Genomic DNA, 25316 nt, shown 5'->3' with positions numbered 1-25316 from the left:
CTAACATTTCTACAACCATATTAAAAATGAAATCTAGAGACCCTCAGCACAAATGAGAAATACATATTTTTACTATATGGGAACTTGGACTTGAGCCATACCTCGCTACAGAAAAATAGGACAATCCACACACACACACACACACAAATCCCAAAAAAGCACAATGAAATAAGGTGTTTGCATAGAAAGGCTTCCTGTAATCATTTCTATCGAGTCTTCTTTACTTAGATTAATAGGCTTAGTATTTCTCTTTTCCATCCCAGGAGAAAATAATCCACAGCGAAGGGTCTGTTCTTTAGCAGGAGAGGAAGAAGCGTCCCTTCCTTGCACTGAAAGTGCCCAATTAAACAAGTTCACGTCTGTCATTACTGTGATTGTAATCAGACTAAACTGGAAAGGAATATTTCCATTGTGACTCCATTAAAGTCTTTCAAAAGCAAAACACAACATAAAACAGAAAAATGGACCCTAGTTCTTTGTCGGGCCATGCATTCACAAGTCAACTTTGTTACGAACGGTGTTATGTATACACATCATCACAAAAGGAAGATTAAATTGGATATTAAGTTTAGTATGTTTTGTCATCTTCAAAAACGTCCTTTTACACTAGAAATTGATCTTTGCCTTGAGGGAGCAAGTTGTTGGGAGAACAAGAGTAGGAAATAAATTAACTTTTCATGGTATTCCTTTTTGATTTTACAACATCTATGAATTACCCATTCAAAAATATAAATACATACTTTTAAAAGTCCTACAACCTCAAATGTGTAAAACAACATTTTGCTTTTAACTCAGAGTAGCTTTGGGATAGGACAATTGTGCAACAACCTGGCAGAAAGTCCAAATTCTTTGTCTTCTATGTAAGTTCTAACCCAATTCTTGACCAGAAAATGCAATGAAAAACAGAAGATGAAATATGAATGAAATATGAAAGAGACTCTTCTCAACAAGTTGGGGATCTTTATGATTAAACACCCTTCACTTCCTGCCTATGAGCAAACAAGCCAGAATCACTTACCATCCCTGCCATCATCATATCCTGGTCAGCATCATCTTGTTTTTTCTTCAGCTCCTTTTCTGCTTCCTGTAGTTGTTTCAACATATTGTTCACCTCGTTATCCAGGTCTGTAACCTCTGCAAAAGTCCTTTCAGCTTCTGCCTTCGTGCTGGTAGCATTCTAGGCACAAAACAAACAATTGCTAATGGAAAAAAAAAGCTTTCCTTTTTCTAAAATATGCTCCCACTCCTTTTAAAATCTGTAAAATGGCTCAAAAAATACAACCCAGAAAGAACATAGCAGTAATTTATACCATATGTTGACTTACTTATTTGGGCTCCAAACAGCAGTAATAAAAAAATAACATTACCACCTAACATAATAGCATTTTATATTTTATAAAGTACTTTCATTTGTATCCTCTTATTTAATCCTTAAAACTTCCTGTTCTATTATTGCCATTTTCAGTTGAGGTCATACAGCTAGCAAATGATAAACATTTAAACCGTGTACACTTGCCACCACATCATAGTGATTAAGACTCTTTCATTTGGTTAATTTTTAAATTCAAAGCTAGTTTTGTTCTACTTAGCAGTTTATCGTAATGGACAAAAAGACCATAATCCTGAAATATGAGTATTTTATAAAATATAATTAATCCAAAATCCAACTGTTCTAAAGAAACTAAAAAAATGTGTGATTCTCGAACACATAATTTTAGAATCAGCTCCAATCTCCCCTTCAACTAAAGCAATGAGATTGACCTTCAAGTGGGAAAAAGCCAGCCTACAGAAATTATTCTTTAAGATGAGCAGAAAGAATCCTAGCAGTGGCAGCTACAGAAATACTAAATAGGTGGGGCTGAGATACAGCAATATGCTTGAAAGAGCAGCTCGAAAGTTGTACTGACTTGGCACTCTGTGCAAGGTTGAAAAAAATGTCAACTGTCCATGTCAAAGAGCTGTGTTTATTCAGGAAGAGTCTGACTTTTTGGTGGGAGGGGGCTCTATGGCTCCCCGAAGCCATCTCCATCCTCACAACGCAGACCCCGCCACTGAGACATGGTAGAAATTTTAGGGTAAAGGATGATTTCAATGATTCTCCCGCCTCAGTCAAGGTGGTTACCTATCCTAACGCCGAGTAAAAAAAATAATAAACGACGAGGATGGTTTAAGATAATTTTACTGGAGTCAAGGAAAAACATTGCAAAGGCTTTTTGGGGTCTGGAAAGAAAGTGGACAATGGTGAGAGAAATCTATGAGCAAAGACTTTATTTCAGAGAAATGCACACCTTTTGGACAGCGCTGGCGATCCTCTCCGCCTCGTGGGCCTTGTTCTTAGCCTCGGTGGCGTCGGCGGCAGCGTTGCCCAGCGCCAGCTGTGCCTCCCTTGTCTTCTCGTTGGCTTCAGCTATGGTCTGGTTGATGGCAGGAATCCTCCGGAGCGCCTCCTCGGCAGCAGTCTTGTTGTCGTTCACGCGCCTATCAAAATCTGTAACAAGTTCAAGGAATGCATGTGAACTAAACTCTCGGCAAGCCAAAAGGGACCCTTCAGGGAGCTGCAATGGGATTTTGTTATATGAACAACGAAAGTCAGGGGAGAAAAACGAAAAACAGCATGGACTGAAATCCTAGAAGAACAAAGCACACAGCCCTTCACGGAAGATTCAGATGAATGAACATCTGTTTCTGGAAAGCAAACTCTTACTTGAAAAATTTATTTTTGCACAGAGCACTGAGGATGTCATCACTACCACCTCAACCAGTATTTAGGGCCTGTATCATTTTATATGTGTGAAAATTGAGGATTGAAGAGGCAGACGATTTCCCCAAGGAGTCACAGTACACAAGAGATGGATCAGGGATTCTGACTGAATCCCACTGACACCACAGTCCACACATTCAACCACTGTCCTGCAAGGCTTCCATGTTTATAGAACCTACGGCAATTTTATCAGAGCGGAGTCCAGGGCCGCACACTGAAGTGAGCACCTTTCTTTTTTATCTTGGGTGAGGAAAGAAACACAAAGATTGAGATGCAACTGGCAGAGAAAATTAAAGATAATCTCCATTTATCAACATAAGTCAGCTAAATAGGCATATCTTGGTTACATGAATTATCCTAACATAAAAAAAATTCCCTTTTTGTGGTTTTCATACTGAGGAATACAGGGGTAAAACGACATGAGCTCTGGGATTCCTCTTTGAAATGCTTCAGCACAAAAAAAGTAGGGTGGGTGTTGGGGGACAAAGTAAGTGTAGTAAAAATCATAACTGTCGAATCTGGATGAGAGGTATATGGGATTTTTTATACTATTATCTTTCACATTGTGTATGTTCAGAAAGTCACATGGTAAAATTTTTTTTAAAATAAAAAAAAAAAGGAAATCACCCTAATGGAGGAAGCATACAAATTTATCCTATTTGACCCTTTCATACCTTTCAGGTTGTTGAGAATGTCATTGGCTTCTTGTAACGTATTTCGTCCCTTTTTAGCAGCTTCTTCTGCAAGAGCCTTGGCAGCATCAGCTCGGGCTAGGAGCTGGTCAGCAGTCTGCAAACACATGGCAGATCAGAGGACAAACCCTCCAGGGTAAATCCCTTCTCTCTCCTAAGAGGCCAGGCACCCCTAAGCCACCACGCTGAGACATGCCAGCACACAGCCAGCTGGGCCTGGGCATCCCACGTAAGGCCCTCCTCTGAATACTTGTGGTTTGCTGTTTCTGCAACTGTGGTGACATGACAGACACAGCTTCCACTTGGACAGTTTCAAATTCTGCCTCAAGAAATGAAGCAACCTACATATCAAACCAACCTGCTGTTCAGTCTTTCCCTTCTCCAGAAGGTTCTTTACTTCAAGTTCCTTCCCTCTCATGTCCTCTCTCAGATCCTCATAATCTTTCAACTTCTGGTCAATCAGACGGTCCAGATCCTCAGCTTCCTTTTTTATTTTATTTGCCTCATTCTGAGAAAAGCAATTAAAATCATTACATTTTAGAGAAAATAAATTGATGAAAAAGGAAGCTTAATAACTCAATTATATTTAACATTCAATAGGTATTTTTGAAAGAACAGTGCAGGTCAAGGTTTTAAGGATTCTTTTTTAAAAACTGAGGTGTACTTTACACACAGTGAAATGCCCAGTGCTTAGTGTGATGAGTTATGACAAATATATTTACCCCTGTAACCAACACCCCAATCGAGATACAGAATATTTCCACCCCAGGAAATTCCCTTGCATCTCTTTCCACTCAATTTCCACACCCATCTTTCCAACAATACAGCTGCCACTGGTGTGGTTTTTATCATCATAGATTAGTTTTGCCTAGTCTCAAGTTTCATATACGTGGAATCACACAGTATGTACATGTCTGAAGAGACCCAAACCTGTATGGTAAAAATCAAGTCCACACCTCAGATGTAAGAAGTGAAACTTAACAAATTTGAAGTTTAATGTAAAAAATACATCATTTATACTCAGCCTGGTATGGGGGTTCATGATGAGAGTACATATGAAATAAAATATTACCAATCTCAAAATATTTTACCTGCCCCAGGGCATCTTGATACAGTTCTTTCATTTAAACCATTCCCCCTCATTTCTTTCTCATTCTTAAGCAGATAGTGCCTGGGAGTAAGGGTCTAGCTGTAATCTGCTTTAATTAATCCAGATATATTATAATTTGGATCTCTATATTAAAGATTTAGGAGTGATTATGCATATCACTAAAGTCGTCTTTGAGATTTAATGTTTATAGTCAGAGGATTCTTTACCTCCATAAGGTCTATGAACATATCTAAAATAGAACTCAGCTTTACCAGGGAGTAAGTAGGAGGACAGAGGAGGTGGGTGCTAGTGACAGCTGCAGCTATCTAGTGAGAACAGCTCTCACCCAGACCGTGAGGGGTGTGTGTGTGTTTGGGGGTGAGGGTGGGGACTGTGGATGGGTGATGGCAGTGACAGCAGAGCCCTCTGCATACAGGCTGTCCAGCCCATACCTCCAGCGCTTCTGAGTCCACAGGAGTCAGCTGGGCCACGCTGGCGTAGATCTCCACAGCTTTGTCACCAGCCCTTTTGGCCTCCTCGTGTACTCGGGAAGCTTGCTTCTCTAGATCCTCTGAGATGTTCTTTGCTTGTTCATACCTAAGGCACAAAAGACATGATTTAATGGAAAAGTTAGTTGCTATTAGCATCTTAATGTTAACCAGGTTCATTCTAGTTTAAATCACTGTGACTATTTCCAAACCTCAAAGAAAACACTATATGAAAATGCTATTACTTAATACCAACAGTTTAAACTTATATTTCATCTCATTACTTCTATTTATAACATACGGTTTACCATATACTTTTTTATTTTGGATACCTTTTAAATATTTGTAACTCAAGTATATTTTCTCTATTTTATGATTTTTTTATCTTCTTTTTTCATTTATGCAGAATTTTAAGGATCATGGCTAGTCTTGTTTCCATTCTCTGCAGCTAGAGTAATTAGATCAAATAAAATCTTGATGGCTCTACATCCTGTGTTCTAATTACTGTGCCATTGCAAAAGCATGATTAACAAAAGAATCTTACTGCATGAATGCATGCCCTGAATCAACCACCCTTTAATTTTTCATTGAACTGGTGTTATTTACAAGAACAACTGAAGGGCTACAAGCCATTTTTAAATTACACTCACTTTCTATTAAGCTCTTCAATCTCAAATGCCGTTTGGTTTTCTCCTGCCAGTGTCCTCAAAAGCAAATTATACGCTTCAGTTGATGTCTCATTGGCTGTCTTTGCCACTCGTACAATGTCATCGGCTTCTTGTTTATGGCTGTATAACAAAAGAACAAATAAACCATGAAACAGAACCATCTAATAGAGAAAGAAAAAGCATTTAGGTAATGCTTAGCTTATTATATATACATATACTAATGTGGGCAGAGTTCTACAAATACTGGAAAATCTGGAATTTTGCAATCATTTCAGTGGGGCTGAGTTTACAAACAGCATTCTGTAATCTGAGAAAACGTTATTTTCCAAGAAAATTAATGGTATAAAATTTATGGGGGCAAATGTTTTACATTTCTTCAAAAAATTACTTTTTTTTTGTGATGAAGATTGTCCCTGAGCTAACATCTGTGCCAATCTTCCTCTATTTTGTATATGGGACGCTGCCACAGCATGGCTTGATGAGCGGTGTGTGGGGCCATGCCTGAGATCCAAACCCACAAACCCTGGGCCACTGAAGTGGAGCGCGTGAACTTAACCACTAATGCCACCAGGCTAACCCCCGCAAAATTACTTTTAAATATAGTTATTTAAGAGTAATTGATATAAAAAACCATTTATGTTAGCAAGAACTCATTTATCTAGTCATAAACATAAATCCCAGAGCTAATCTTTAATCACTACTCTGGTTCAGTCACTATGTAGTCTTGAAATAGCTTTGATATTCAGATTTCTCACACAGAACCTAATCACTGGCCAGGAAAAGCAACTCAACAACAAATGGCAAGGAACGTGTCAACAGGGACTCCAGCCCAATAATGCATTTTAGCTGGGTAACTGCTAAGGTTTTTTTTTAGCTCTAAAATTTCATATTACATTGTCGTGCTGCAATACGTGGCCATTCTTTTTGGTATGATAAACTTTCCTTCCAAATTCATTTATGAAGTACACCAGAATTAATTTTTCTCCAAGACCTAATTTTCCTGGGAGCTTTCCATAATGTTTTCAGCTGTCTTCTTTTAATCAGAAAATCTGGCTTTGAAATCATGAATGTTCTATGAACTAAATTACACAGTTTACACATTTACAGTTACAAAGAACAGAAAAGGAGCACCAGTTAAAGCAAGAAGCCAACGTAATTGCTCTGGACATTGAGGTTAAAATTCTAACATCAGGCTTTCCTAAGCACCCTACAGCCATGAGGTTTACTAGCTGTTCTGCAATGCTTTCAACAAACATTTATTGAGTACTTAGTGCATGCCAGACTGTTTCAGGCATTGGGACTTCTGCAGTGAATAAAACACACAAAAATACCTGCCCTCATGGAGCCAATATTCTAGTAATTTTATTTAAAAAAATCTTTTTTAACTTGATGCCCTCCACAATTTAAAGTCTTCTTAAGAAATTACCTTACACTTAATAAAAAAGTCAGTAATAAAATGGTCTGTTCTCTTTCGCTGATTTTCAAAAGTACTATGGGCCAGTAAATGTTCTCTATTGAAACTTGAAAACTACACATTTTTGTTAAAAATTTAAAAAAATAATAAATTGTACTGAACTTCTTACAGTTAACTATTAACTTTAAGTTTTCAAAATTAAAAATCTAAAAATGTTATGGTTTTCTTTGAGATGTGCAAATCTAACTTCCCTCTAAACCATCATATTCTAATATTCAAAGTAAATATTTTAATTTCAAAGTAAAGGGAAGAAAAGAGTACATTTAGCTGGTAACATTTCAGAAAAGAGAGCAAACTTTGCAAAAGTGGGTTCTGTGGAAAGTGTCTGTGGGTATAGAATAAGATGACACGTAAACACCACAAGGACAGCCATAACTTAACCATTGTCTGGAGGTTACCGTTCAGCAAGCTTTCGCGCCTCTTCTGCCAAAAGAGTCATGTTGTTTGGGTCCCCCGTAGAGTCTGGCTGAGTGATCGACTTCAGAGGAAATAAACAAAGCGCTAATCTCAAAGGACTGAATTATTTAAGTTTAATAAAGCAAGTGTCAAAACTAAATTTTCATTAGCATTACTTAGCAAAAAGAAGGCCCCTCCTTAATTTCAGAGACTTTTACTTAATATCAGCATCCTTGACTGCAGACTATTTCTATTTTCCATAAAGGATAAAGAAAGCCTAAATTCACTGCTTTCATAGAAGGAAGAAAGCTAGAGAAAGGACCCAGATTGTCCTTTGGTTTTTACCCAGTTCATGATAACTATTTCATGACAACTATGAGCAATGTGGCTTTCTTGCTCCATGCTTAGAGACAAAAAGACACAAGGAGTTGATTTAGCTGAAGAAGCACTCCACTGCTAACAGACTTGCTACACGTTACCAAGGGACTCCCCCTACCCCTACCTCAGACCTTTGCAATCACTCACCACATTGGCAACAGCAATCTTTGCTTTCTCCAGTTCTCTGGATGCGATTTCAATTAACTGCTCTGTGCTTTCTACCCGGGCACGTGCTTGTTCAGCCAAGTTTCCAGTCTCTTCAATGGTATTCCGGATATTCTGTAAACGGCTAATTTGGCTAGATAAGGTGTTATTCACTCTCTGGAGGCGATCCATCAGATTTTGGTCTACATCTGCAATGGCATTGCAGAAGAAAGTCCATAAATTATCTGAAGTGGGGGACATACCTCATATGAAATCCTAGGCACCACTTCTCTTTATGCTTCCAAACACAGCATCTTTCTGACCAGTTTTCCCTAAGCCCATCAGCAGACCTGGTCAGCCTTTACTGTGCCCAGTAGTACCTCCATGGCTACACTGTGTGCCTGTCTGTCCCACTTGACTATGAGCTCCTCCTTCATCACTACATCCCCAGCCTAATATGGTGACTGGCCAAGAGAAGACACCCAAGAAATGCCTGATGAAGGAAAAATTGATATTCAAGTGCATGACAGATTTAGTCACAAAAACGCAATGTTATTAAAAGCACTACCAGTTCTAAGAACTGGACATTTTTCTAAACTGGGAAAAAACTACATTCAAAACAGATGCTCAAGTATGGCAAATTAAATTCATTTTGTATTTTAAACTAAACAAACTCTTGCTGCCACCCTTCACTCCCTGGCATATTCATGTAATTTCTTTCAAATTGATTTCTGCTTTTGAACAGTTCTTCAAATTGTTATTAATTACGCCCATTCAACTTAAACCTCAATCCTGGGTCCTAATAAACCAAGAGATAAATACAAGCTCATGCAAATATAATTGTCATCATTAAAATTCTCATGTCATTCAGTTATATTAATATACAAGAACCATAAGTCAGTCCTATTCAAAATTGACCAGTTCTTATTTCAGCATGATGCTTAATATTGGCATCTAAATTTTCCAAGGAATGTAAAAGAGATGACAGGTCAAAGTTAAGCTCAATAAAGACGAATACAAGTTTGGAAAATAGCAACTTGTAAGTAGGGCCACCAAACACACGTGCAAAGTTGGTGTGCTGCAAAACTCTTGCCTAACTATACACAGTGGGCCTGACTGGATGATTACTTAAACAATTTTTTGATAGATTTTTAAGATATTTAAGAACATTTTTAAGGAAATACAAAAGATAAAAACAAGGTGAAATCATGGAAAAATCATTCAGATTTAGGAAGCATAAGCAGCCAATGAAGTTATGGAAGCCCCTTCTCTTGAGACCTTCAAGATACGGATCTCTCTGGCCAGTTCTTTAGAGACACAATAGTATGTGAAAATAGTATAGATGACCTAACTGGTAAGATCACTTCAAATGCCTTCAATGCCAAGTGTCTAACAGCAAGATGTAATTGCATCATGTAGTCTTCTTTCAAAGCTACAGAATAAACCCAAGTTTAAACTGCAAGTAAAAAGACAGGATAATCTGAAAAGATAAATCATTATGACGATATTTTTATTCTTGGCTAGATTGAACCTAAGTAGGAAAGATCAGCCAAGAACTTCACGAATCTGGTCTTAGTAGGAATGGATTTCAACCCAGCTTCACTATGGTGCTCCCAAAGCTATCAGAAGGAGCAGCCCACTATGCTCCCCACCCCTCAGGTTGCTGGAGGGGAGGTATGATGGCCATGACTCCTATCAGAGCTTCTGTCCAACAGAATCACCTGCTTGGGCAGAGGAAAGCAGGTAGTCACTGTGGCCGAAAAGAGCTAGAAGTGACTGGGGCTGCCCCGAGATGTGGGGCTTAGATGAATGGCAGTGCTGGCTGACCCTTCCTTTCTCACCCCGTGACTACGCCCACCTACTGATGGTGCTGGCACCAGAGTTGCGTGCCAAACTCCGTCTCTCAGGTGGACTGACTGGCACTTAAATGCCACATTCAGTTCTTCAGTGTATATGGCAGGACAGACATGAATTTGTTGTTACAAGAGAATGCATTACCGTAATGGAAAGACATACGTCAAAAGTTGTTGCTGAAAAATGAACATCCTAAAAAAACCACTATTGTTTATATAGAACAGGAAACATTTAAATTCTTCTTAATCTATGCTATAAGACTTAAAAGGTACCAAGAACCAAAACAAAATACAAACTCCTAAAGCTAATGTAAGCTATTGACCTCTCGTTTTATTTTTCAATTTCTAAAAACTTACCTCATAAAATGATTTCTAGACTCTCAAATAAAAAGCAAACATACTGGCCAAAACGAGATGCATCCAATTACCTCCTCCTCTACTTCAATAATTTTATAAAATCAAAATTCTATATATTAGGGATATTTACAATAAGAAATAAGCAACATATTTAGTTTTTGTTGACCTGTACTCTGAAAGGAAGATTTCTCTAACTCTAAATGGATACAGATTCATCAACTCAATAGGGAAGTCGAATACTGGGGTCCCACATGTACTAACATTAATGCACATTCACTGTGACTGTCTGTGAACACCTGGATCTCAATGACACAAAGCCCCCAAACGAAAGTGACCTGGGCCAGAGGGGGAGCATCCTGAGAGAAGGAGCAGTGTCTCAGGCATCTCTTCATTATTGGCATTTAGCACAATGCTGGGCGTACTACAGGCACTCAGTAAGTGCAGAAAAGGACTTGCCCACATTTAGAAAAAAAGCTTAACCAGAGAATAAGAAATAATAAAATTTTAAAGTGATTTAAAAAGCAAGTAAATTATTTAAAATAACGCGTCTTTTTCACTTTCAAAGTTTTAAAACCTCAGGTTCTTTTAAAGACAATAAAGTATTTTAAAATAAATTTTCTAAATCTTAAGTCAACCCCTTTTCTGCTTATCATCAGTGTCATCAGCTAACGTACAGAGGACTGATCTAATTGCAAAGGAGATTAAATACGCACACAATACATAAAATATATACTTCTATATAACAGTATTAGCACATTTGTTCTCTAAGACAGAAAATTTCATAAGTAGGCACTAATTTCTAATCTTTACTTTCATAGATACTGAGTGTTATATATTTAGTAGCTAGCTGTTCAGTCAACACTTGAAGACCACAATTCTTCCTTATGAGAGTCCTCTCTAAGGAACTAAAGCGGTGCGTAAAATAAATTCTCACTCACTAGAATGATAAAAAAAATCAAAGTTCAAATTTTCTACTTACAGTAACACACACTCGAAATGCATACCTTTGATGATTTTTTTAAAACTATTTTAAAACACTATAATGGAAGAGATTTATAAAACGCTTGGAATTTTAACATCTAATAGTTTTTGATGTGTTGGGAAAATTATTTTATGCTTACTATATCTTAAAACACTAAGTTGACGAGTTCTTGAATTTTTATATATTGTTTAAAATGTAAAATGATCCATATTCTACAAATGGTTTAAAAATTGAGAGAGTTTTATAAAACCATACTAATTAACCTTGAATTAGGAGCCACATCTAAAGAGTGGCCCGTCTCCCAGAAGCTACCCACTGTTTAACCATACGTACCTTTGACATCCTGGGCCTCACGAAGGAGGTCCATAACTTCTCTCTCTGCTTCCTTTAGTCTGTCCTCAAAGGCTTGATCCGTCACCATCTCATCCCCAGTTCCAAGATTTGCTATCAGATTCTCTAATTCCTGGAGTTTCACTCGATGATCAGCAACCTAAACATAAGGAAGGAAGAAAAGGAAACGTAGGACATACAAATATTCCTGAAGAACTCAATTGTACTTTCTGCAGGAATAATAATCAAAGGAGCACTCTATAAATATGTAGGTCTATACACTCTATGTATGTTGATTTTTAAACAGAGAGCATGAGTAGTTTTTCTTTATTTCTCTAGCTTCAAAACAAACACTAGGGCTGGCCTGGTGGCATAGCAGTTAAGTTTGCATGCTCCACGATGGTGGCCTGGGATTAGCAGTTGCGATGCCAGGTGCGGCTCTAGCACTGCTTGTCAAGCTGTGCTGTTGTGGTGTCCCACATAAAAAAGAGGAAGACTGACACAGATATTAGCTCAGTGACAATCTTCCTCACCAAAAAAAAAAAGGAGTCTGAACAAAAGAAAAACTTCCAGGCCCATTCCTTTGACTTTAAACACTCTACGCAGATGATTCTCCAGTTCTGACTCCTCTCTTGCATTTTAGATTACCTTCTTGATATCTCCACTTGGCTCTCTGATAGGTATCTCAACTTTACCTCCAAAACCCTACTCTTGATTTTGTCTCTTAAATCTGTTCCAAGTCATTTCCATCTCGATAAATAATGCCTCCAGCCACCTTAAGCAAAAAACCCAAGATCTATCCTTGATTCCTCTTTCCCTATCCTCGTCCCCTGTAATGCCGTGCCCCTGCAAACACACATATTTAACCAACCCAGTCTACGCTTCAGCTTTGGCCCCACTCCTAACAATCATTCTTCACATAGCAGTCAAAGCATTCTTCTTAAAATATAAACTGGATCTCCTAGCTTAAAACTCTTCATTGCATTCCTATTGGATTTGGAATAAAATCTAAATTCCTTACTATGGTCAACATGGTACAACAAAAGCTATCTCTACCAACCTCTCCAGTCTTATCACAAACCACTCCTTCATCAGGCTCCAGACACCCTCCAGCTTCGAGGCCTTTGTTCCCTCTGCATGGAACAGCCTACCCATCACTTCTCATTTGGCTTGCTCTTCTCATCCTTAAGTTCTCACCTTAAATGAATTTCCTTAGAGAGGCCGTATATAAAGTAGTTCCCCTCAGTTATTCTCTGTTTGTATTCTTTCTGGCACTTATCTCAGTATTTCTTTCTTTAATTTTTATTATTTGTCTCTCAAGTGGAACACGAGTCTTTGAGAACAGGGACTGTGTCTATCTTGTTCACCATTTTTTTCTAGAGCTTAGCACACAGCAAGTGCCCATTGCTGAATGAATGCATGCATGCACTGTTGACAGCTTACCTTATCCTTCACCAGCCGGTAACATGCTGGACATTCCTGGCAGCCAGGCCAAGACCGATTGTAGAAATAGTTCTCTTCACATTGGTCACAGCGATTTCCCACAAAACCTTCTTTGCATTCACAGCGACCATCATCTTTGCACTGGAGTGAAAGAGATCCCTCAGGATGACAGTCACAGGCTGCAGAATGAAGGGAAAATTACATAAGAAAAAGAAGGAACAGGACATTTTCTTGTAATTCAGACTGATATCAATAAGCTGACTGTACTATCATGGTGAGTAGACATTTTTTGAAAAACAAGCTGATTTATGAGAATTTAAATGGTTAAGTCCGCTTAAAAGAGAAGACAAATATTTTAATCAAAAGTAAGTTTTAAAGTAAAATGTGCATCCTTTGGAGGGGGCACATTTCATCCTACTTAATAATTATAGAAATTAGTCTAGTAAACCAATCAGTGCCCTTTCTGTACACTTCAAGAACTCACCTCTACCTTCATTTCTCTACTGTTTAATATTCCCTCTCACTAAGGAACTAGAAAACCCAAATGCTAATGCTTATTTTGCATTATTTTATAGTTTGTTTACTCCCTTTGTTCTCTGAACTGAGTCAATGACTTATGCTACATTCCACAGGAGAAATGAAGGAATTCAGAAAGCAAAACCCCAGACTATTCTGAGGCCTAATTCCAGGCAAGTGTTTATGCCAAGAAGCAGCAGATGTTTATACGTAACCGTACCAAAAGGGCCCCAAGGGTGGGAAGCAACTGCAGCCAGTAAGTCAACAAACACATTGTGAGCAGAATCTCTCACTGTTTCATTATCTGCATTAAGAATGCGATCAATAAAAAAGTTTCATTAAGCACAGTGGGAAGGCTCAGTAATCAAAGGGAGATTTTTTTTTGAAAAACAAAAGACTGAAAAAATAAAAAATCAGAAGCACTATAAAAGAAGATGTAAATAAAGTGGTTGCAAAGAAACCAGAGAAGCTCTCAATCCCCAGAGTTTCATCAAATAACGCATCTATGATGGTTTGGGTACAGCCCTGACTCTAAGCCGTGTGGCTAGACTGAGGCTGCCAAATTCCTTCCTGGACTTACGGTTCTAACCGGAATTAGGGGAGACTTAGAGTTCTACGCCACCAACACCCCTTACGTTTGCAGCCTTCGTGTCCAAAGCCAAAGTGGTTGACCTCACAGAGCTCACAGTGCTGACCGGTGATGCCAGGCTGGCACTCACACTGGCCAGTGCGGATGTCACACTGCCCGTTGGTGGAACCCAAAGCATGGCAGTCACACCTGAAAATGAACACGTGACATTTCTCAGGTAAGAAAAACAGACTTCAAGCAAACTTGCTTTTTTTCTCTCAGCATAGGACTGATGTAATTTGCGTTAGAAAACAGGATGTTTCTAATCTCTTAACATTCTATGAAGTTCAAGTAATATTCATGAGTTCTATTCAGAACCTCTTTTTCTAACCCAACCCACACAAGCACTGTTATCCCACCACTAAAACCAGTACCAGTGGCCCTCTAACCTGGCACCATATAGGTGCTGACCAGGAGCTCTGACAACAGGACTTCCCAGACTGCGACCCTAGAAGCTTGATTCTAAGTGTCTCAAAAAGAACCTCACAATTCACATTTTTTAAAACGTTGCTCAGGTGACTCTGATACAGCTGGAGCCACTGCATTCCACTCTTTTCCCCCATCAGCTTAATTATAACTCTCCAGTATTGCCTCTAAGGGTGCCTTGTCTCGATTAGGCACTCAAATAATTCCTGAATAAAGTGAAGCTAACTATTAAACATAACTCGTAAAAATTCATCTCTTACAATACAAAAAGCAAAGATTATTTCCACCAAAAGCAGCTGATATCTTACCTCTCACAGCCTTGCCCGCTCTGCAGGTTGTAGAATCCAGGGTCACAAGCTCCACAGTCCCGGCCGGTCACGTGAGGCAGACATTCACACTGCCCGGTCACAGGGTTACAGCCACTCTGCTGCCTCACGGTCCCATAGGGGTTGCAATCACAGGCTAAGGCAGGAAGACAGACAGCAAAAGATGCAAATCACCTGAGAGAAATACTAAAATATAAACAATACAAACAGATTCTTTAGACTTGCGTTGTTCGATACAGTAGCCACTGGTCACCCGTGGCTACTGAGCACTTGAAATGTGGCTGGTCTGAATTGAGATGTGCTGTAAATGTGAAATACACACTGGATTTTGCAGACTTGGAGGGGGAACAAAAGAACATCCATCTCAACAATTCCTTACTGATTACTCATTGGAATGAAAATGTTAGCTATATTAGGTTAAATATATTATTAACACTAATTTCACCTGCTTCTCTTAATTTTAATACGTCTACTACAAAGAATTAGATTACCTAAGTGGTTTGCACTGTGTTTCTATTGAACAGTGCTGCATCAGACCAAACAACTGTAAATATTTAAAGAGACCACACAATGAATTTCAGAATAAGTGAGTACAATTGTGACAGAATCTGGCTGATGGCTGATTACCTTTGCATTTGTCTGCTGGATTAGGAGCCAGGGGATTGCCAAAAAATCCTTCTTTGCACCGGTCACAATAGAAGCCGGCAGTGTTATAGATGCATTTTAGGCATTCTCCCGTCAAGCGATTGCAATTTCCAACTGCGTTAGGATCGATGTTGTCATTGCACTGGCACAGGCGGCAAAGCCTCACAGGGCCATTTCTACCCAGAGGGTCTCCAAAGTAGCCATCATCACAGAGCTCACATCTTTTACCTGGGCATGAGACAATCTGATGTTATGAAAGAATGGCCTTAGGCATTTCTGGTGCTACCGATTACACAGTCTGCTTACAAATTAACACTGGTTATTAACAGGTTAATGTAACAATGAGATGCAAGGCAACAGGGTGCAGGGGATGCGGCAGCAGCCTAGGAGAGCAGAGGACCTGGCCTGTAGTTCTGGCACTGTGCCAGGCCAGCAGAGTGACCTTGGGTGCATCTCCATTTCCTCATTAGAAAGACAGCACCTGGTTTTCCTACTTCACTTCAATTGTTCTGAGGACTAACTGAAATCACGCACTAAAAGTGCTTTGTAAATGAGTCAGAGGGTAACTCTCTCAGTCCCAAGGGATGCCACATTCATAAATATTTGTTTTTGTGATGATATTAAGAAAGGTGAAAGATGACTCTTGATACCATAACTTTCCTATACAACAGGGTGAGCAGGATCATTCTCTTAAAAAATAAAAGGCATATGCTAATTCTTACTTGAGTAGTGTCAACTAGCACAGAATCAGAGCATTTTAGAAGAGAACTTGGAGATCATCATTTGCCACCTGTTTCTATTATAGTTTGGGGAACAGAGGTTAAGTTAACTTGCCCACAACCAAACAGCTGATAGTAAGAGAGACAGAGCTAGAATCCAGGTCTCCTTCTACCAACTAAACTCATTGTTCCTTATCTTTCCTTTTCCACTTTCTCACCATTATTGGCTCAAGTTGGGTTCTTGACATCTTTGTAGACAACAGGGCCTGAATTAGCCTAAACTTTCTGCAGAAACAGAGGTTTGTTCATTTATTCATTCAACAAATATTTACTGAGCATCTGTTATATACAGACACTGTTTGAGGTTGACAGGAGGATGTGATGAACAAGGTGGACAATGTCTCCACTCTCACGAAGCTTACGCTACAGGTGGGGGAGACAATTCATCCACAGACATACAAACAAACAGGATCACTTCGGATGGGGATAAGCATAAAAAAGTTAAAACAGAGCAACATGACAGAGTAAGAGGGTGAAGTCTACTTTAGATTGGGTGGTTAGAGAAAGCCTCTGTAAAGAGGAGACATTTGAGATGACAATGGAAAGACAGAAGAAACCAGCCACGATAATATCCAAGGAAAGAATGTTACAGAAAAGCAAGACAAGCGTATGGAGGCAGTAAGAGCCGACACTGTAGGTCACAGTAAGGAATTTGGGTTTAAATCAAAGTGCAGTGAGATGAGAGTTTAAAAGTGATGTGACCTGATTTACATTTTAAAGGTATTACTCTGACTGCTGTGTGGAGAATGGATTGTAGGAGAGCAGAGTGAACCAAGGAGGATATTCCAGGTGGGAGATGACAGGGGTGTGGACCCAGGTGGTGGCAGTGGGAGTAGTGAAAAGTGGTCAGATTTGAGATAGAATCATTAATACATGTGGGCTAGTTGCTTCTGGAAAATGAAAGAAAGAAGAATCAAGGATAAGTCTAGGATTTTAGATTGAGCAACTAGGTGGATGGTAGTATTTTTACTGAGATGAACAAGATTGGGGAGGGAACAGGGTTGAGTCGGAGAAAAAGGGAAGAAATCAAAGATTTAGCTTAGATTTGCTAAAATTTGAGATTCCTTTAGCCATATGACTCAAGATCACAGCAGAAAATAATGGCACATTCAGATTAGCAAGACTCAAGGAGAGTTTAATAAAGATCTTACCCATAGAAGTATGGGCAGACGTCATGGAAACCACAAGGAGAGCGTAGCACTTGGAACAGTAGCCATAGGCTCCCTAACCTGGGCCTCACGGGGGGGGGGGAGCAGTTAACAGAACCTAACAATTTCTAACTTTGTGTGCTTCCTTCCATATTTTAGCCCCTGAAAAGTAGGGATCATTCCTCATTCATCTTTGTATTCCCAAAGCCATGTGCTCAAAAATTTGCTGAAAAAAGAGTATAATTAATTTACCTCAAGATTGTTTTAAAGATTAAATGCAGAAGCACACCACGCCTGAAGATCTCAGGGCCTATCAGTAGTTATCCATATTCTTCAAGAGTCTTCTCAATGAGGAACATCCTACTTTGTACCTACAATCTCTCTCCATTCATTCAGTAAACATGCACATTCGTTCAATAAACACATATGCCAAACACTATTCTGGGTTGTTAGAGACCCAAAAGTGAATAAAACAGACAAAAGTCCTTGCTCTCATGGAGCTTAAACTAGGGGCGGAGGAGTGAAGGGAGAAAACAGACAATAAACAACTGAATAAACATAAAAATAGCAAATGGTTAAAAAGTAAAGTAGCATATAGAAATAAAGAGTGATGGTATTACTTTTTACAAAGTCTATGCTGTTTTTCAGAGACCTCTATACACTAATTAACATCCTCTAGAACTGCTATAGATCATTCCACTCGAGCCAGGTGATAACAGAACCCTAATTTTTACCCCTTGTTTTCTCAACTAACTTAAACAAATGACTATATCTCTCTGTGTTGCAAGGTCCTTGAGCTCAGTGTGAGGTCAGTGGAGTGGTGGGAAAAAGGAGTGTTTTGATGCTTCCCAATGATTAAGGAAATATGTTGATGAGGCTCAAGAGACACAGATTATTAGCTCAGTGTTTTGGTTTCTACTTATTTTCAAGCTCTAGAGTAAAATCTTCTGAACAAAAAGCTTGTCATGGAGTCAAAGACTGTATCAGGCCTGGCTGGACCCTCCCCATTACGTGGAGGCTGAAGTCACGGGAAGAGGGGAAACAGGCACCAGCGAGCCTCAGTCTCCTCGGTCATTCAGCACAGGCAGTTCCCTGAGTAGCTAGGGAAGATCTAGTTTTATGTTCTTACCAAAAAGAAACTCAGAGAATGGGAACAGAGCCCTATCCAAAGCTATAAAAATATTTTTTTTCCCAACTAAATGTGATGGGCTCTGATACACTGAAAGAACTATTTGGAGAGAAAACAAAGAATTTAAAAATTACCACTTTATATCAAGAAAAAGACAAAAGTCCAAAAAACCCAAAGCTTGTCTGTCCGAGATAGTTTTATAGGACAGAACATTGAAAGCAGATGGAAAGCATGGACTTACCGGTGGTGCCAGTAGGACAGTTGGTGCACACCACCTCCTGTGTCTTAGGGACAACTGCACAGCTTGAGCCTCCGGGACATGGACACGGCTGGCAATCAGAGGTGCCGCCCACTGTGGAATCTCCATAGTACCCGTCAGTACACTTCTCACAGTGGGGGCCAGCTGTATTGTCTCTGCAGTTACAAACACCTGTTTGGAGAGCGGGTATGAGAAAGCAGGCAAGTGTACGAGCAAATAAGACAACAAGCATTTCCTACCCAGCTGCTAAAGAGAACTTAGGTCTAGCAGTCCCCCCAGATCATCTTCTCACCTGTCTCAGGGTCACAGGTCTCGCTGTGTCCATTGCAGGTACAGAGCACACATGGACTGTATGGTCCAAGACTTGGAGTTTCTCTTCTGTAACCTGAGAGACACATCTCACAGAACTGTCCTCCGTATCCCACAGGACAGGTGCAGGACTCCACCCAAGTGGCAGGGACCCCAGGCCCAGGACGAGCACTTGCCAGGGTGACATCATCCAAATATCCAGCACCTGTGTTTGATGTGGAAAAGAAAATCACTGAATTGGCTTCTGTTTTCCAAAAGCTCACAAAAAGTCAATAATGCTAAAGAGTAACCAGACCCAAAATTCCAGAGATAATTAACCATAGTTTAATTCATTTATTGGAGAAGATAACTAGAAAATCGCATTTGGAACAATCAGATGGTACTTGATACTAAGCATGTAGAATAGCAGTGCAGCAAATGCATACTTTTACACACACACCCCCCCAGATTTGTTGGATTCTACAGTTCTTCCAAACACCAACGTGAAAAATGAAAAGCATTGGGTAATAATCCGGGGCAAGAAAAGATAAGAGCAAGAATGTGGGGGACAAGAAGAGTTTAGGTCTGCAGCCATTAAGCAGCGGTTTTGTTCTTTTGCCACAAAAGCAGGCACTGATCGGAGAAGTCCAGGAGAAGAAAGCAAAGAAAGCACCTGTCAACAAGTACCACTCAATTATATTCTTTGCCCTGCATAAAATAGCAAAAATAAGTAAGTTCTAATACTCAGGGCTACTTCAACAAATACACAATTATTCTAAAGCCATTATGCCATATATCACAATGCTTTCCTATTTCCAGAAAAAAATAAAAATAGAGGAAGCCTTATATTGGCTTAGACCAATGGGTCATCCAACCCAACAGTGCAAGTGATAGCCTCAGCAGGAACATCCTACAGAAGAGGCAGTCCTTGATTATGTCATCGTACAGCCCTTTAATTTCCATTCCAGTCCTGTCTCTTTGTAGACTTATGCTTCAAGTGCATTTCCCCATGTTATGAAATATCACTTGCTGTTTATATAATGCTTAGAAAACAACAACCTGAGGTGGAAAGACATCTCTTCTATTATTTCTTTGAACTTAGTTAACTTTTAATGTTTTTGGATTTTTTCCCTGTTTAGATCATGAGATGCATCTCCATTGATTAATGTGCTTCCAATTCTAAACATCCTTAAGTCTCCCCATGCTAAAAGTACTCTTCAGTCTTGTCCCTACTCCCAAATCACGGTCCATCTCTTTTCCTTTTCTTATAGTCAAACTTCTTAAAAGAATAATCTTTATTTTACTTCATGACCTTCAAATTACTTATCAAAGCACTGCAATCTAACCACAGTTTCAACACTTCTTAAAAAAAAAACCCTCACCAATGAGTCCTCAGTCACCCAATCCAAAATCCAATGGTGCTATCTTCCTAAACCTTTTAATTGTTGCTCCTCCTTAAAATTCTTTTTCTCCTTTAAGTCTCAGGGCATGGTCCTTAGGCAACTATGTTTCCAGGACTGCACCTTCTTTTCTCTTTCTATATTTTTTGATCACATCTCCAAGTTTAAAAATTATTGGCCATACCTTGACAACCTTTCAATTCTAGACCTCCAGTCCTAACTTCTTCCTAAACCCCAGACCCATATTTCTAACTACTTATAAAGACATTTTCATCTGGATATTCATGCAGGCATCTCAAAAATCAACATATTCAAACTGCTGATGCCACTCCCAATGCTACACCACCACTCTGACTCCACTTCCCCCAAACAGCTTTACCTTTCTACAGAAAAAGGTCATCATCAAAAGACAGTTTTATAGGAAAAAAATTTTAAAGGCATACTTAAAACAGTCTTATCTAAAATTTTAACACGTTTATTTGATAATTTATAATTTTTCATAATTTAGCCAATGGTTAAAAAGACTTGATAATTACATAGCGTAAATAAAAGGAAATGAAAATTAAGCAAAGTAAGCCAGCAGAACTATATTCAGCATTCTTAGAAGAATCTACTTATATGTAACGCAAACTCAATAGGCTTACTCATTATAAAACAACGCTGTTTACTAATTTTAGCTAATTTTCTCTAGGTCCTTGAAAGTAGTTAAAAAACACATTATTTTTATACATAATTTATGAATAATGAGGTATTTTTATACTACTTCTTTAAGGTCAGTGCTATGTATTAGGACTTTAGAGATAAATTTTTGCATTATTATGGATGCTTCTACCTAATCAACATCTTAAACAATTCCCCTAAATTATATCATAACTTACTTCTCTCACTATATGTCCCACGGATCTTGATAGAGGTCAAATTGTTTAAGAGCTTTTGAAATTCGAAAGGGGTAAGAGTAGGCCTCCAAGGGTAATCCGTTGCTTCATGGAGCCTGGAGAGAAAGAAAGGGCCACTGTAACCTCTGTAAGGACAAGTCTGAGTGTTGAGAAATCATTTCTTACTTCATTTATGCCACAAGCAATGCAATGCTCTGACAAACTAACCAAGTCAGAAATGAGTCTGTTGGTTTGACAGTACAAGTGGAAACAGTACAGGCAAACAAAGGGAAGGCCCCCTTTCACAAAGTCACCTTGATAACCAGAAGTTTTTCTTCAGCATAAACCTTGAGCCCTGATAAGCTTAGATAAAGAAATCACTTTTAGAATTCTGGTCAAGTCAGATTTTACAAAGACCACCTTACCTGAAGACGTATTTCACAGTGGTCTCACTCGGATAGGAATTGCCCTGAGCGATCAAGGGCACAGACACTCTGAGGCCAGCTCCCTCAAGCACCAGGTCTTCTGCAGAGAGGCGAGTGTCTCGCCTGTCCACTCGAAAGGAAAAGGAGAGGTTCTGACCATAACTCAACACCTGCGTGCCCAAGAACTTTGCTGGAATGCAGACACAATGGGGTACAAGAACGAGAATGAGAATGAGACTAAATGGGAGCCCACATCAAGCAGACTGCTTTCTAGCCTCACTTACCAGGAGCAATGAAGTACCTAGGAAAGTAGCTGTCTGAGATGACGGCGATGTCTTGCCTCTCAGAGGACCACTCCAGTGATGCTTCGGAGCCGTCCCTTTGTTCCGCATGCCACCCATCCTCATCTGCAAGCAGAGAATGAAAACACAAACACCCCATTACATCGTAAACATCCTGAATTCAGGTCCTCTCTGTTCCACAAAAACATATAGAAAATCATCAATAAAAGTACTACAACAGTACTTATATATGCTATACCCCTCAAGCTATATTTTGCTTTATTTCACGTAACATTTATCGTACGGTAAATTCTAAAACCACATGTACGTTTTCATTAAATTAAAAAGCCAAACAAGAAAAATCATATACATTAAAAAACATCAAGTGTTGCCACCACCAAAAAGTCCTCATCTTTTTAAATATTGTAAGTCTAGTCTTACATTTCTATGCGAGAGAAGGAAAGGTCTCAATTACCAATCTGAAAGGTAGAGGTTATAGAATAAACACTGTAGCCGACGGCATTTGTACAGACAGAAGAATGCCCAAAGCAGAAGCAGGGTGTGCAACCCCTGGGATTAGATGATTCCAGATTAAAAAATCCAGGTTTGCATCTGGAAAAGGTAAAGATACAGTCAGGTATTTTTTGTACTTGAAATAGGATAACAGAGAAAACACAATGCAGGTGGAGAAAGAATGAGCTACCTCTCACAATTGAAGCCTTCAACATTGTCTTTGCAAACACATCTTCCTGTTTCAAAATTACATTCATCTACGCTGCCAGAAGGATTACAAGAGCATGGCCTAATGGATGGAAAATGGATAAAACAATGAGAGAAGAGAAAGGAGGAAAAAAATTCAACTCTTAAAGGCAACCTTTTGTTTTACATGCTAATAGATATTTTTTAAAGGAATACATAATAAAGCAAAAGGAATCCTAAAGTCATTTTTATATTTGGATTTGGTTTCATTAAATATACCCATCACATTTAGATATTTAAAATTCTGCTTACTCTCTGACAAACCAATCCCGAATCACCATTACAGTTAAAGACTTGAATCTTGTTGACAATTATTTTGGAAATGTTTATACTGCTGCAGATAAGGCACCAGATCGATTATCATGAATAGACTACATTTAAATTCTGGCCCCTTTTTCTGATTTTGAAAACATCTTACCTGCATCCTGCTTCAGTGAGAGAATGGAATCCAGGCTGGCAACGGTCACATTTGTCACCCATCACTCCTGGCTTACAGCTACACCTGCCATAGCTATCACACTGTGTGCTGAGAGAACCTAAAATTTAAAGAGCTTGTCAACCACCCGATATGTAAGTAAAATAAATGTGTCAAAGAAAGAAAACCATGCCTTAAAATCCATACATAATCTCTAGATGGTTACAGAGAGAAGAAAGATCAAATTTTAAATCAGAATTCTCTCAAAATTAGACCCTTTTAAGCCATAACAGTTTAACTTTCCAGACACACACTAATCAAAGTTGTAAAACACTAACAAGTCACTCAGCACCCAGTGACTGCACCCAAGGCCAGTCACTGCTCTGTGGGCAAGCATGGGCTCCGTAAGGCCCATGTCTAGAATTTAAGTATACACAGGCACGAACAACAACAACAAAGGTCAAACTCTTGGAAGAGTACGGACTAAGAGCACTTCACATCTCTGAACACACTCCTAAATGATGAAAACTTTCAGCCCTCTAAGGCGGTTAGACTAAACAAAATCATTAACAAGGAAGGACTCACGAAGAAGCTAACATTTTACAGACAAAGTTCAAATGGTCTCTATGATCTTGTTGCTAATTATTTACAAAACCATTACTCAGGCCAACTCCACACTTTTATACACACTAGAAAATCATCTGGGAGTTCAACTTGGTTAAAGAGCTGGAAGGTGGGAGGTAGAGGCAGGTCCCGAATCATTTACGTGGTTCAACGGTACAATAACGTACACGCTTCCATACTTAACCTATCTGAATCCCTAGGAAACAAAGTTTTATTTTCTAGGGGTACAGGGAATGCTTACTTTGTCTTTCAACTCATCAGGCTGAAGGAGACACTGCCTTTCACTTACCAACAGGACTACAGTGGCATGGAGAGCAGGCTTCACTGTTCCCACGGCGGAAGAAATTCTCCCGGCACCTCTCACAGTTGGCGCCATCTGTGTTATCCTGGCAGTTGGTACAGTGGCCACCATGGCCAGTGGACCGGTATAGCTCAGGGTCAAAGTAGCATTCCTGCGATCGGCCATTGCAGTCACAGGCTGTCGGCCAAAACATATGAGTTAAGTCAGATTCATGCTCCTTTACAAACAGCATTTTAAAAGACTCAAAGAACACCAAACCATAATTTCCCACATCTCTGTGACAGGCGAATAAGAATGACTACCAGATCCATTGTTCATTAAAAAAAAAACAAAAAAAAACAGTACGTCAATAGTTTAGGTAGCCAGGTATCAGCTTACAAAGAAATGTTCATCCTTATCAAAAAGAGCATTATCATAAAATACAAGGAATTCCTATACTTTGAAAGGAATCTCGAGGTATTTGTTCATATGCAAGTAAAAGCCAAGTCAAATAATTTTTCTGAATCTTTATCCTTCATTCTAATACCAACTCCAAGAACAAGGTGCCGATTTATAGGCAAACTTCAATTTACCTTAACTTTTCAGGCCTTAGACAATTCAAATACATTAAGACACCAACTTTCAAAGGGCTAGATTACTTGCATATCCAGACAGGGGTAACCTGAGACACGTGGGTTAAAATTAGTCCCTCCGTAGATGGAAGCGGAATTGAAGGGAAATCTAGTCCACCAGATACACCCATGTACTGGGGAGCCACGATGCCAACTGGGTCAGCTGGTAAGGAACTATATTCCCCACAGGGCACAACCATACTTTAAGAACAAGTACATGGAGTCATAGAAATTCTTTATTATATTCATATTAAGGTGATTTTCTCAGAATTATTGACTCTACCCAAAGTAGAGGCAGTATCTTGAGCACTAAATAAAAATGAAGTTTTATTTGATTTCAGAGCAGGAAGTTGTTTTTAAAAAAATATTTGAATATATGTATTTTCTCTTTTTTTTCCCCTCCCTTCCTTTACAATCAGTTCTTT

General features: G+C 39.1%; 1 protein-coding gene across 1 annotated transcript in view; it reads right to left on the bottom strand.

Moving 5' to 3' along the window:
• LAMC1 (laminin subunit gamma 1) overlaps positions 1-25316 on the bottom strand; it is a 116588-nt gene that overhangs the window by 5925 nt on the left and 85347 nt on the right. The window contains exons 5-26 of the mRNA XM_023640693.2: positions 24269-24457; positions 23359-23476; positions 22885-22983; positions 22657-22793; positions 22185-22307; positions 21901-22090; positions 21479-21591; positions 19205-19426; positions 18895-19083; positions 15580-15825; positions 14935-15088; positions 14208-14350; positions 13057-13235; positions 11617-11773; positions 8095-8300; positions 7572-7651; positions 5682-5819; positions 4996-5140; positions 3812-3961; positions 3436-3550; positions 2289-2488; positions 1019-1177 (exon numbers count right to left, since the gene is read on the bottom strand). Coding sequence (XP_023496461.2) covers positions 1019-1177; positions 2289-2488; positions 3436-3550; positions 3812-3961; positions 4996-5140; positions 5682-5819; positions 7572-7651; positions 8095-8300; positions 11617-11773; positions 13057-13235; positions 14208-14350; positions 14935-15088; positions 15580-15825; positions 18895-19083; positions 19205-19426; positions 21479-21591; positions 21901-22090; positions 22185-22307; positions 22657-22793; positions 22885-22983; positions 23359-23476; positions 24269-24457 — 3452 coding nt within the window. The remainder of the gene's footprint in view (positions 1-1018; positions 1178-2288; positions 2489-3435; positions 3551-3811; positions 3962-4995; positions 5141-5681; positions 5820-7571; positions 7652-8094; positions 8301-11616; positions 11774-13056; positions 13236-14207; positions 14351-14934; positions 15089-15579; positions 15826-18894; positions 19084-19204; positions 19427-21478; positions 21592-21900; positions 22091-22184; positions 22308-22656; positions 22794-22884; positions 22984-23358; positions 23477-24268; positions 24458-25316) is intronic.

The sequence above is a fragment of the Equus caballus genome, chromosome 5 (assembly GCF_041296265.1).
Source record: "Equus caballus isolate H_3958 breed thoroughbred chromosome 5, TB-T2T, whole genome shotgun sequence".
NCBI classification, from domain to species: Eukaryota; Metazoa; Chordata; class Mammalia; order Perissodactyla; family Equidae; genus Equus; species Equus caballus.
This window is presented reverse-complemented; position numbering and strand designations above follow the sequence as displayed.